Source organism: Littorina saxatilis, linkage group LG17 (assembly GCF_037325665.1).
Source record: "Littorina saxatilis isolate snail1 linkage group LG17, US_GU_Lsax_2.0, whole genome shotgun sequence".
In the NCBI taxonomy this organism is placed as follows: domain Eukaryota; kingdom Metazoa; phylum Mollusca; class Gastropoda; order Littorinimorpha; family Littorinidae; genus Littorina; species Littorina saxatilis.
This window is the reverse complement of record NC_090261.1, coordinates 28,114,625-28,128,674: the sequence shown is the minus strand read 5'-3', so window position 1 is coordinate 28,128,674 and position 14,050 is coordinate 28,114,625. Positions and strand designations below refer to the sequence as shown.

Sequence of the window (14,050 nt, the reverse complement as noted above, 5' to 3'; positions counted from 1 at the left end):
CGTTCAGATGAACTGGCGCTATGCAGAACCGTCGTTTGCTACGAGAAAGACGTATTGCGTGACACGTTTCCGGGCTTTTCTTTTTTCAAACTTTCAAAACTTCGAATTGTACTGATCTTGTCTTGATCAAAAAAAGAATTCTTCTATGATTTAAGAATATTTGTGTAACAAGCTGTCAATTTATTATTTAGATTTCAAAGGTTAGGCCTAGCACCAAAACGAGGCATCTGATTGTCCGTTCGAATAGTCCACGAACACACATTCTTTGAAAATGTCTCACTCTCGACAGAAAACAGCCAGGATATTCCCGTTCGGTGAGCATTCAAATGGAAATATGCTTGCACTGTATGTAGAGGCTAGGGGAGCTCAGTGATGGTTTACGGGAGGCTTACTGTGCCTTTAATATCATCGCGTAAAAAGAAGGAAAGCATAAGACCTAGAAAACATATAAACAACAAGTCGCGTAAGGCGAAAATACAACATTTAGTCAAGCTGTCGAACTCACAGAATGAAACTCAACGCAATGCAATTTTTCAGCAAGACCGTATACTCGTAGCATCGTCAGTCCACCGCTCGTGGCAAAGGCAGTGAAATTGACAAGAAGAGCGGGGTAGTAGTTGCGCTGAGAAGAATAGCACGCTTTTCTGTACCTCTCTTCGTTTTAACTTTCTGAGCGTGGTTTTAATCCAAACATATCATATCTATATGTTTTTGGAATCAGGAACCGACAAGGAATAAGATGAACGTGTTTTTAAATTGATTTCGAAAATTTAATTTTGATCATAATTTTTATATTTTTAATTTTCAGAGCTTGTTTTTAATCCGAATATAACATATTTATATGTTTTTGGAATCAGAACATGATGAAGAATAAAATAAAAGTAATGTTGGATCGTTTTATAAAAAAATTATTTTAATAACAATTTTCAGATTTTTAATGACCAAAGACATTAATTAATGTTTACGCCTCCATGCTGAAATGCAATACCGAAGTCTGGCCTTCGTCGAAGATTGCTGGGCCAAAATTTCAATCAATTTGATTGAAAAACGAAGGTGTGACAGTGCCGCCTCAACTTTTACAAAAAGCCGGATATGACGTCATAAAAGACATTTATCGAAAAAATGAAACAAATTCTGGGGATTTCATACCCAGGAACTCTTATGTAAAATTTCATAAGGATCGGTCCAGTAGTTTAGTCTGAATCGCTCTACACACACACACACGTACAGGCACACAAACACACACATACACCACGACCCTCGTCTCGATTCCCCCTCTATGTTAACACATTTAGTCAAAACTTGACTAAATGTAATAAAAACAAGTCGCGTAAGGCGAAAATACAACATTTAGTCAAGCTGTCGAACTCACAGAATGAAACTGAACGCACTGCAATTTTTCAGCAAGACCGTATGCTCGTAGCATCGTCAGTCCACCGCTCGTGGCAAAGGCAGTGAAATTGACAAGAAGAGCGGGGTAGTAGTTGCATTGAGAAGGATAGCACGCTTTTCTGTACCTCTCTTCGTTTTAACTTTCTGAGCGTGTTTTTAATCCAAACATATCATATCTATATGTTTTTGTAATCTTTCTTTCTTTCTTTCTTTATTTGGTGTTTAACGTCGTTTTCAACCGTTCAAGGTTATATCGCGACGGGGAAAGGGGGGGGGGGGATGGGATGGAGCCACTTGTTAATTCCTTGTCGGTTCCTGATTCCAAAAACTCCCCCCGCGGGTTAGGTGGAAGAATTTACCCGATGCTCCCCAGCATGTCGTAAAAGGCGACTAACGGATTCTGTTTCTCCTTTTACCCTTGTTAAGTGTTTCTTGTATAGAATATAGTCAAAGTTTGTAAAGATTTTAGTCAAGCAGTATGTAAGAAATGTTAAGTCCTTTGTACTGGAAACTTGCATTCTCCCACCTTAAAAAACAATAAGAAGAAAGATAAGTGTATAGAACGGTTTAGCCCGTTTTGAAACGTTCTCATGGACTAATCCTTGTCGCTGTCTGATTCATCAATAGACGTTTATTAAAGGCTGCCATATTCGTAGCGTTCATTAATTAATTCATATTGTTTACATGTGCCAATAATGTTGTAAAACTGTACCTAAGGGGATATAATAACGATTGGCTGTAGCTTTCGAACACAGACACAATTATTTCAGTATTGCAAAGTGGTGTTGAAAGTGTCGAATGCAAACAGAACAGTCTCAAACGCCATCTTTGGTTTACGAAACGTCACGAAGTGACGTCAACGGTCTAAAAATAGCCCAAGTCCTGGAGAACTGTTGCTAAACAATGCGATAAAGAATTGATTATTTCTCGTAATTGGTAAGGATTTCAAACCTAAAACTTTGCAGGAAGCTTAATTTATACATCCCCGCAACGATGGGAAAAGCCCTGGAAGTAATTAAACTAATTGAATAGGACTATGTCAGCCTAAGTGCTAATTCTTATGCCAGGAGGTGACGTCATCGCTGAGCATGGCGGTGTGTCTGTTCATGTGGACCATCTCCCACTTTTTCATCCAGGGGCCTTGGATGGTCGTGTCAAACTTATCTTCTCCTTCTTCTTGCTGAAAAAAAAGCAAAACAGGATATTTCACGATTGTAGTTCGACTTCAATGATTTACATGTGCACTGTCAGTTATCAACATCCCGACTGCTGCCTGTGAAGAGTAATATTTTGTTATGAAGGAATGTTGCGGATTGACACTATTGGCTTTTAATGGAAATGTCACACACACACACACACACACACACACACACACACACACACACACACACACACACACACACACACACACACACGCATGCACACACACGTACATACACAGACAAACACATACACACACATAACACACACACACACACACACACACACGCAAAAAAAAAAAAAAACACATACACACACACACAAACACACACATAAACACACACGCACACACACGCACACTCACACATACACATATACACACCCACATATACACACCCACACACACACACACACACACACACACACACACACACACACACACACACACACAAACACATTTCTATTCTACATAGGAAGCTGTCAGAATGTTGACTTGAGGTATATGTCCAATCGAGGGACGTTTTTATCTTGTGTAAAAGACAGAACAGATCTGTCTTCGTGAGCATGATCGCTTAGACAAAACTACTGTGCCTTTAAAACACACTATGGTAGTTTCCAAATGAAGGGAGACCACCTACTCATGACTAATGCGAACTTTCCTGTCATATGTTCTCGCAGTTTGCCCCCTTCCACACAACGGCGAATATCTCCGGGATTCTATATATTTACCTAAATACCTGGTATACTTTTGCATCAGATTATACAACATGGTCTCTATAAATAAAATAAATTTTACTCATTAAGGATGCCTTCCTTAAGGTATAATGAACAAGGAAACCAATAAATTAAACCAATAAACAAATCAATTAACGAATACATACGTAAATAAATAAATCAGCTGAGAATCAATACATAAATCACTCTAAACTCTCACCACCACCACCAAAACCACCACCACCACCACCACCAACAACAACAACAACAACAACAACAACAACAACAACAACAACAACAACAACAACAACAACAACAACGAAAAAAACAGCCAAACAAAAATACACCATCATCAGCCAAACCAAATCAGTCCCAAAAGGTCTCACCGGAAAGTCCTTCTCCACTCTCTTCTTTGCCTCCACGTGACGCTCGATGGCGTCGAAACTGGACCAGTCGACCTTGAGATTGGGTTTGTCCTTGGTCCGCATGAGGACGCCCTCCTTCATGTCGTAGAAGCCCACAGACTTGTCCGGCTTCTGCCACCTCAGGTCCAGACTCCAACGGATGTCGTTCGACACGTTGTTCAAGCTGGTAAAGAATTATACATTCCAAACTGAAGCTTAAGTGTGCCACTTTAGAAATCTCTTTCGGTCACCAGTTTTGAAGGGCGGGGATGTAGCTCAGTCGGTAGCGCGCTGGATTTGTATCCAGTTGGCCGCTGTCAGCGTGAGTTCGTCCCCACGTTCGGCGAGAGATTTATTTCTCAGAGTCAACTTTGTGTGCAGACTCTCCTCTGTGTCCGAACACCCCCGTGTGTACACGCAAGCACAAGACCAAGTGCGCACGAAAAAGATCCTGTAATCCATGTCAGAGTTCGGTGGGTTATAGAAACACGAAAATACCCAGCATGCTTCCTCCGAAAGCGGCGTATGGCTGCCTAAATGGCGGGGTAAAAAAGGTCATACACGTAAAAGCCGTGGGAGTTTCAGCCCACGAACAAACAAACAAACCAGTTTTGAACACTAGGTGATATACTACATAGTTATTCTAGGAAAAGTAACACATCAAAATCTGAAAAAAACAAGGTCTTAACAAGGAAAGATTCTTGAATTGGGGTAGGGGGGGGGGGGGGTGGGGGTGGTCCACTGCAGCTTAAGTAGTTCTATGTCCGCTCATGTGCTTCTGGTAAACATTGATTAGTGTGTAATACCTGTGCTGGTAAAACTGGTTACAAAAAAAGCTGTTCGAAAGTGGAACACTTCAATTGTGCATGAGTGAGCGAGGAAGTAGATGAAGTTAAAGATTCAACATCACCATCAGTTGGCCTAACTATGTTTATGGCGCTGCATAGACACTTGCGGTAACATAAATGCGATCAAGTTATTCCAATGACCGAATGGACACTTAATTCGTTTGGATGTTTAGTGTGTTTGTAAGTGAGTCAAAAAGTAAGTATCCGCAGAGATCGAGTAAATAACAATGATAATCAGTGCGTGTTACCTTCTATGTGGAATCATGTTGTTGATGAGCAGCATGCCACCGTACGGTACCTCACACAGCACGATGTCCTTCTTCATGTCCACGTCTATGTCAAGCACAATACAGCCATGTGTTAAAAAAAACAAGAACAACATAACACAAAACAAGAAATAAATTCATTGGAAACGAAACATTCGATCATCTATACGTTAAGCTTAATTAAACGTTTCATTTTAAGATTTTAAAGTTCTGAAAGCTCTTCTATCCATTCAAGGATCAAACATTGATGAGCTAACAATATCACCTCGACCAGTTGTCGCTATCGGCGTTGGTTCGATCCCCACGTTCGGCGAGGGATTTATTTCCCAGAGTCAACTTTATGCAGACTCTCCTCGGTGTCCGAACACCCCCGTGTGCACGCATACGCACGATAAAGAACATAAGTTCACAGCGAAAATCTCAGGGCTTGGAAACATGAATACACGCATGCAGGAAAAACAACAAAACCAAAAAATGGGTAGCGCCGTATATACTGTACTAGAATGAATACCCGCTTCGCCGGGTAGCCGGCTTCGCCGGGAAGAAGTACTTAGAGCCGTACGCCGGCTTCGCCGGGTCCGAACAATGGACCCGCCAAGCTTAGGTCCCTCCCAGATTCGTGGAATGGGAACAGCACGAAAATGATTCAGTGGCCATAATGCCATTCCTGACCATATCGAGTCCCATCCTTGTCGACGAATGTAACCGTGTTAATCACCTTTGGAGGCGAACTCCACTCAAATAGGATTGAGCAATTTATAGCTTATCTGTAAGCCCTTTTGAACTGTTATGGCTTTTCAAAGGAAGGCCAGTACATACAAATACACAAAAGCCGCCAGACCACATCACAAACAGAACTGAACAATCTCCAGGTGTTGCTCACATAGAGAGACACACACACACACACACACACACACACACACACACACACACACACAAACACAGAGAAGCCGTATCTATAGAGAGATAGATGACAGTGTATTTTTCGCGTGGCTATAAATTGATTCGACCTTTGCACTTTTACAGTGAGGATAATTTACGGGTCCAATTTACGTTCTGGACACTGCGGTGACCTTCTAAAAATAGTAACAGAACGCCGGGAATATCCGAAGACGCCCCACTCATATAGTGCACCATACGAAGGAAGGGAGGTAAACGCTGAAAACCTGGAGAAGATGAGAAGATAAGGAAGAGTTACTTATAATGGTGAAATGAACACAAAAACCAAAATCGGTTCAGCGCTGCGCGCTGAGAGCACGTGTTGAAATATCTCATCGATGATATTGTGTCCGGGGTGTAGCTGAATACGGTGTCCAAATTTGAAAAAGATCCACCGAGAACTTTGGCTTTGGTGTGTCGGTATGGGGGCCCGGGTAGCTGAGGTGGAACCAAAATAGCTGAGGTGGAACCAAAATCTGTTCAGCGCAGCGCGCTGAGAGCACGTGTTGAAATATCGACCAGGTCGTGTCCTGTCCCGGGTCTACCTGAATATGCCCACCAAATTTGAAGCAGATCCATCGAGAACTTTGGCCGTGCATCGCGAACTCACAGACAGACACACAGACACACAGACACACAGACACACAAACAGACACAAGTCGTATATATATATAGATGACAGATCGCTTTTCCCAGTGAGAAAGCAGCCCGAATTTTCAATGAGGGTAACCTCACAGGACTATAGGAAATCGTTTCCTTATCCTTGTCCTTATCCTTATCTACTCACCCAGACTCTTGACCATCTCGTCTTCCTCCAGCATGACGTACCAGGTTCCACCCCAGCAGCAGTTGTGCGTGGCGACCTTGCCCTTGAGGTGACCCTTGGCCGCCACCTCCATACAGCCGTTTTCTCGCTTGGCGTCCAGCAAGGGGATCCACGCCGTCACCTGCAGCACCTCGTACGACCGGTTGTCCAGGTACGCAGAGTCTGGAGAAAATAGATAATGTGAACTCGCTTATATTGACACTTCGGTTACAGTGATCCTTCTGTTACGATAACACTTCTAGATCTGTTACAGTGACACTTCGGTTACAATGACACTTTTAGATCTAATACAGTACGTGACACTTCGGTTACAATGACACTTCTAGAGTGTGGAAGAAAACTCTGTCACACGACCAAGTCTGAATAGCATTTATGTCTCACAGCTTCAACAGAGGAGAGAGCAAACACGTTTCACTTACTCACGCTTTGAAAAGGCTCCACATCAGCCATGATTGTCTACTTGTTTGACGGAAGTGACCGAACAACTTTGAATGACGTCTCGGTATGTGTGAAGGACGTCACAGTCTGTATCTATTGAAGCATTGCATTCTTTATGACGTCTTTCTGTGTCTGCATGCGCGAAATGTTTGGTCTTCCCGTTTTTTTGGTCTTATCTGTACACAACTCTGTCCTTCTAAATTCAGACTCACAGGCCTCATAAGCGAGCCACTTTCCAAGGGCAGCTAAATTCGCGTATAGAAACAGTACTGTCGCCTGGGATGCCGTCAGTGTTGAAGAATTTGTAAAGAGAAGAAACGATAACAGCGGGAGAAATGAAAACATGTGTACATTGTGGGGCTTTTGGAGGGAAGATTGCGAGTTTGATTCCGTTCTTGACATACTCGGAAACGTGTACCATACAATCTTGCACACATTTGCTTTAGTAGCGACAAAGAAGGCAAGCGGGAGACATAAACAGATACACCCGCACACCAAATGTCAGTCGTACCTTGGTGCCAGGGAACAGTAGTGGCTTCATTCTGCGGAGTCTTGGTTCTGAGGTTCCACACTGGATGGCCTGCGATGTCTGGGCCAATCATCTGTTCCACCACGTTCAGCATGCGAGGGTTCGACCATACGTCTTTGAAGGGCTGAAGAAATTCAAGTAACAGTGCAACCAGTGAACAAGGGCTTTCACGTACGCGGGAAAACGTCATTAGACAAACCAGGAGGATTTTTTTTTAAAAGTTTCAGCCTGTTAGATTTTGTACTGGGTCGAAAAGCACAATAGTGTCTTCCCAACTAGTGCGCGATTTTTGTGTGTGTTTAATTAGTAAAATGACATTTCTGAACAGTGACTGTCGAGGTCTATGTCAGATACCATATTTAGGTTAAAAAAATACAAATAGGATTCAGGTATTGATCCATTTTACTGATAAGCCTTCGTGTTCTTTTGGAAGAGTGAACGCTAACGAGCAAGCAGTTACCGTCTCGAAAAGCACCGTAAATATGAGTTTAGGTCGAGCACTGCCGTCACACGGCTCAAAACAGGCAAATACAAGGTTCAATCGATTCATTAATCTTTTAAAACCCGTTCTGTAAACAAATGTGACTCTCCACCACGGAATGAGTCGGGTGTCACCTCGCGCGGTTCTGCGCTAGGCCTAAAATACGTCCGGGGGGTGTCATGTACCAGTGTGAGGGTCACCTTAGTCACAGACTTATAACTCGGAACAGTTTTCACTCTTTTCTGAAACGGTTTTCACCACTGGATAGAACATAAAAAAAACGTCACAAAAAATGTGACAATATAAATATCATGCAAAGGTGACATGCGACTCATTCCGTGGTGGAGGGTCACAAATATGGCAAGCAAGGCAAATCCCGATTATCTGAGTGATCTGACTCCTCACCTGAGGAAGACGTCCCAGTTTGTGAAGGATGATGTTGGCTCCCGGAAAATCCGCTTCAATGTGAGTCAATCTCTCAAACAGCCCGTGCTCTTTGTACAAATCTAGACATGAATCAATAACTCATTCAGCCAACGGTCAGCAAAGCGATAAATGGATGAATCAATGAGCGAAATAATAATTCAATTGGGAATGATTAGTATTTTATTATCATTACATACAGGGTGAAAGAAGGAATTATTGCAAGAAGGATTGCAGTGAGAGTGGAAGACAGGCAGGCAATAATGCCTGGCTGGAAGGAAGAAAGGATTGAAAGAAGTAATAATTATAATATAATTCGCTGGATATAAACATTTTGTGCAAAACACAAAAGTAATTCCGCCAAGCAATTCTTGCTCAGCGCAAAAACACAGCCATGCTTGTTGAATACTAATGTGTTTGTGTCCGTGTGGAAGGATTTTTTTCTTTTTTTTTCTCCTCAATTTCATAACGTTATTGTCCCATTGCTGAGAAATTCGGGTCGCTTCCTCGCAGTAAAAAGCTAGCAGCAACAGAGTCGTGCTACCCAGGTGTCTGCGTGTTTAGGCGTATTAAGCCACCTGCACTTTTGACAGAATGACCAAGGTCTTTTAACAGTGGTGACACGGGGGTGGAACATGGATACCGTCTCTTCGTATAAAACCAAAACGTCAAATCCATCTGCACATAAAGTTGACCCGTGTCCATCCCGGCCCGGATTCGAACCTGCGACCTTAGGATCACAAGTCCAGTGCACTACCAACTGAGCTACCGGGCCCCATTGATGCCATTGCTGGATTTGACAGTGTGGTTTTATACGAAGAGGACAATATTTTAAAACCCCTCAACATTTTTCTGCAGGACTCACTTTTGATCTTGCCACCCCCATACAGCATGTTAGCCAGATCATCCACTTGTTCCGATATGGCATCTCGGCACGCATCCAGCTCTTCTTTCTTGAAGAAAGACGGCACGACCACATAGCCCTGAAAACAACAACGTTAGATCGAAAGTTAAGACGGGTTTATGTGGTCACAACATGACATTTTCAGTGCACACTTTACGATGGACAGACAGACAGAACAGCTAACAACAACGGTAGGTCGAAAGTTAAGACGGGTTTATATGGTCACAAAATGACATTTTCAGTGCACATTTTACGACGGCCAGACAGAACGGCTTCTTAATTGAAACGCACCAATGTTCAGAAGTCTTTCTTTAAAGAAATAAAGCACACAATCGGGATAGCCCTGCAGAAATAGAGCGACAGAGGTCTTTTGAACACACGATAACAATTGTTTTATGGATATTGGAAGTTTTCACAAATTGTCGCTAAAATTGTTTCTTAGCACAGTTTTGTTCGTGAACAGGCTTCTCACGAGATACAATCTTGACATTAATGTATTCATTGAAACATGATTACTACCTTATTATATTAGAAATGTAACGTTTTTGTGACTATTATTGATGAGCTTGGGTAGATTTACAACTGGATGCACAAAGAAATATGTTCCACGGTCACAAACTTGGGATTCAGCTCTATCTTTCTTTCATTTGCCAACATCGGACGACGATCCGCGGACGGATGAAGACAAACCAACAGGCAGTGCAGACAGACAGAGATAATAAGGGCACAGAGATGGAAAGGTGTGGTATAAATGCACATACAAATACAAGAGAACACGGAGTATACGTGTTTGACATAATACGGACATAAAAAACGTGCATACACTTGAACACATTATTACAAGCAACGTCTCACACATGCTTACAAACACACACACACATGTACACACATGTACACACACACACATCCACACACACGCACACACACATGTACACACACTCTCACACATGTACACACACTCTCTCACATGTACACACATGTACACACACACACCACACACACACACACACACACACACGCACGCACGCACGCACGCACACACGCACGCAAGCACGCACGCACGCACGCACGCACACACACACACACACACACACACACACACACACACACACACACACATACACTCTCGCAAATGGCAACAATATGTTTGCTGTCACAGAAAACCAGATGTCAGATCATGCACAAGTGAATGTTGAGGCACACTTCGGTCCCCAAAACACGTGTGCAAAAAATGCACGAAGGCTCTGCCCTTGACCGAGTAAAGGAACAGCCCCCGACGTACTTGTGATGGGAATATGTACATGTTATCGGGTGCAAAAATTAATAGGTTTGTTTTTGATGTCGTGAAGGTTATAATAGTAACCTGCATTGTTTTTTGTAACATACATTTAAAAAAAAAAAGAAAAAGATGTATGCCTTGGTAAACAAAATAACCAATACATCGTTATGGCTGTTCTGATGCAAGGATAAAGCGAACAGTGAAAACAGACATTGATCGCATTGGTTGCTCGCTTTTGAATTGAAGACGAAATCCAACAAGCAATCATTTCCTTGTCAAATTCAAATGATATTGTTACAGAAAACCTATCAAAATGCAAAACGCACCCAGCAATATAATTTCCCCAAATGTTTCACAAACCAAAAATCTACATAAAAACAAAACAAGAAAACATAATACAAAATTTAAAAAAAACAGACACACCCAATAACCCCGAACCCGATAGACTGCTAATGTTTTTCAAAATAAAGAATACAAAATAAATTGAAAGGCTAGTTAAAAGAAACGCCCGTACGCGTGTGTTGAGATAATGTGTCATTTTGTCCACAATTAAACATGATATATTTAGAATAGGACCAAAACATACATTACCTTTTACAAATGGGTACATTTTCATTGTCATCTTAACTTGTTATACATTTAGTAAACCTTTACTGCTTTTGTTTGATTTACATATGTATATCTCACCTCTTCAAAGAACTGACGGATCATCTCCTCGGGTAGCTGTCCAGGTTTCTTCTCGCTTGGCTGGGGCGGCTTGGCTTTGATGTCGAACACCTCTGGGTGAGTCTCGACACTGTCACCGGGCCATTTCTTCGTGGACGTCGACATCTTCCTCTGTGTGCTGTTGATCAAAATGCTCGTCTATACTCTTAAATCTCTGGTATTTGATGATAAATCTTCCCTTTATGAGACAGGAACTACAATTTTTACGATGCGGTAAGTCCTGAAGGCAGCGCTGGTATTTGCAGTGTTAAGAGTCTCTCGACTATATTCTAAAACTAGTATTTGCTAACAGCTCTTCCTCCTTTTACAAAAGAAAGACACCAGCTTCAGTTTTCAGTTTTCAGAAACGAAACTCTTCACCGGCCACTACAACCACTAACGTTACATTGAACCACAAATCTGATGAAAAATGCAAAGCTCGATTGACGATTATACAAGTTTAGTTTCAGAGAAGACCCTCCGTCGGTAATGATGAAACCAGATTTTCTAAAAGACAAAATAAAACTGCTCGGTGTGTGTGTTTAAGCCGGTCACTATTAGAGACACAATGCGGAACCAAATAAAAGTAAAAGCCGGATATGACGTCATCAAAGACATTTATCAAAAAAATGAAAAAACGTTCGGGGATTTCATACCCAGGAACTCTCATGTCAAATTTCATAACGATCTGTCCAGTAGTTTAGTCTGAATCGCTCTACACACACACACAGACAGACACACACACACACACACACACACACGCACATACACCACGACCCTCGTCTCGATTCCCCCCTCTACGTTAAAACATTTAGTCAAAACTTGACTAAATGTAAAAAGGCATTAGGTAAGTCTAGTACCAGAGAAGAAGACACTCCTTGCAATTGGAATGCAAGAAAACAGGTTCTACGGCACGTAGTGTGTGCCAATTTCTGACTCTTATTCTGCAACTTGACTAAATGTAAAAAGGCATTAGGTAAGTCTAGTACCAGAGAAGAAGACACTCCTTGCAATTGGAATGCAAGAAAACAGGTTCTACGGCACGTAGTGTGTGCCAATTTCTGACTCTTATTCTGCGAGATTCGTCAAAATGTGTTCTGCTTTCCCCACTGTCCCCTTTTCTCCCTACATCCTCTACAAGATCAGAGGTCTTACGATACGCACTCTGTGCACGTTATGGATTCCTATGCAGGATTGATTACAATTCAATTGTGTTAGTACTGTCCCCTTTTCTCCGCATCTTTATCCTTTTACATTAACATAATATTATTTTAATATCAATAAGTCCGACAGTACTCACCGGTGCTCTCTTGTCGCCTTTGCTCCTTCTTCTTTGCGACTCGTTTTGTTGTTACTGTTGCATTTGTTCCCTTGTCCCCCTTAATGTTTCTGCAAGATAAGAGATCCTATGGTGCGCGCTACGTGTGCCACTGGTGAACTGATTTCCCCTTCTCGAAATTCGTCGTGTTTTGTTATCATTTCAGACTGTCCCCTTCTTTCCCGCCGGTTCGTCACTATATCTTTATTGTGACCTTCACGTGCAGTTAGATAGCAGGTTTCGCACTGTCCTCTTTTCTGTCAGCTACATTTAATCATAATTATCTCAAGTGAGACCTTCACATCAGCCTAACTCACTCGAAAGATAGCCTGACATCGGTACATGACGCTTAGTGAAATCGCAAGTTTCAATTTAAAACAGGGGATCGAAAGCAGGGACCATTTAAAGGTTTTCCCGTGCTCACTATCGCCAAGGTTTTTTACACCACACACACGCACACGCGCACACTCACGGCACACGCGCACACACACACACACACACACACACGCATGCACGTACGCACGCACACACCCACACGCACATACACACACACACACACACACTCACGCACACAAGACAAGACGATACATTGTTCCGCCTGAAGTTAGTCACCGCTTATATATATCTTATCCTCCGTTAACGACCTACGTGCTTCACTCAGTAGCAAGTATCTGACCTTGACATCAATACATACAACGAGTTAATTGCATATCAGTGAACTACGGGTCATTCTGATAAAAAGTACTCATCGTGAGGACATAGTATTAAAGTACCCTGACGCTGAGCAATGACAACGAGACAATAGTAGTTTTATTGTACTTTTGATGATAAGTTCCATAAAGTACGCGGTGTTCTTTTTTTGTTACAAAATGGAGCATTTGACGACCACGCGAACTCAAAGCCTGCGTCTCTCTTAGGATCTGAAAAACAAAGAGACGTAGGCGTGCAACATGTATACGACATGACGTGCTGAAAGAATGAGAGTTATGTGCACCGTATTTACTGTCATCTAAAATAATAACAAGTTTTGGAATGAACAAGCGATTTCCATCCGCTTTATCATATCAGTGCCTGTTCATTTTGATGCTTGTTATTTTCTCTCAGGTGCCAGGATATTGGTTCCGCGTAACTCTAATGTAGGCCTACTCTTGTTGCGCATCAGTGTCGAATATGTACGCACTTAGAGCGCTTACATCCCTTTGTTTCTAACATCGAAAGATAGCGTTATGTCTCATTTGTTTAAGATTATGTGTCTCTCTTAGTTTGGCGGGGACGTAGCTCAGTTGGTAGCGCGCTGGCTTTGTAGCCAGTTGGTCGCTATCAGCGTGGGTTCGATCCCCACGTTCGGCGAGAGATTTATTTCTCGGAGTCAACTTTGTGCAGA

At 42.2% G+C, this 14,050-nt stretch overlaps 1 protein-coding gene across 1 annotated transcript; it reads right to left on the bottom strand.

Annotated features, from left to right (window-relative positions):
- Positions 1–1,719: 1,719 nt before the first annotated feature.
- LOC138953789 (phytanoyl-CoA dioxygenase domain-containing protein 1 homolog) lies at positions 1,720–12,862 on the bottom strand. The gene is made up of 9 exons (XM_070325695.1): positions 12,649–12,862; positions 11,331–11,487; positions 9,326–9,443; positions 8,443–8,543; positions 7,539–7,680; positions 6,551–6,751; positions 4,807–4,891; positions 3,693–3,894; positions 1,720–2,572 (listed from the first exon to the last, which is right to left on the bottom strand). The coding sequence occupies exons 2-9, from the start codon at positions 11,472–11,474 to the stop codon at positions 2,444–2,446; spliced, it is 1,122 nt and encodes a 373-aa protein (XP_070181796.1). The 5' UTR covers positions 11,475–11,487; positions 12,649–12,862; the 3' UTR covers positions 1,720–2,443.
- Positions 12,863–14,050: the final 1,188 nt, after the last annotated feature.

Excerpts from the sequence above, each read along its gene's own strand:
- LOC138953789 (XM_070325695.1), bottom strand. The coding sequence starts at position 11,474 with ATGTCGACGTCCACGAAGAAATGGCCCGGTGACAGTGTCGAGACTCAC. Across the intron at positions 8,544-9,325 it reads TGGGGGTGGCAAGATCAAAA|ATTTGTACAAAGAGCACGGG; the intron begins GTGAGTCCTGCA and ends ATTCATGTCTAG. Across the intron at positions 7,681-8,442 it reads AACTGGGACGTCTTCCTCAG|CCCTTCAAAGACGTATGGTC; the intron begins GTGAGGAGTCAG and ends GAATTTCTTCAG.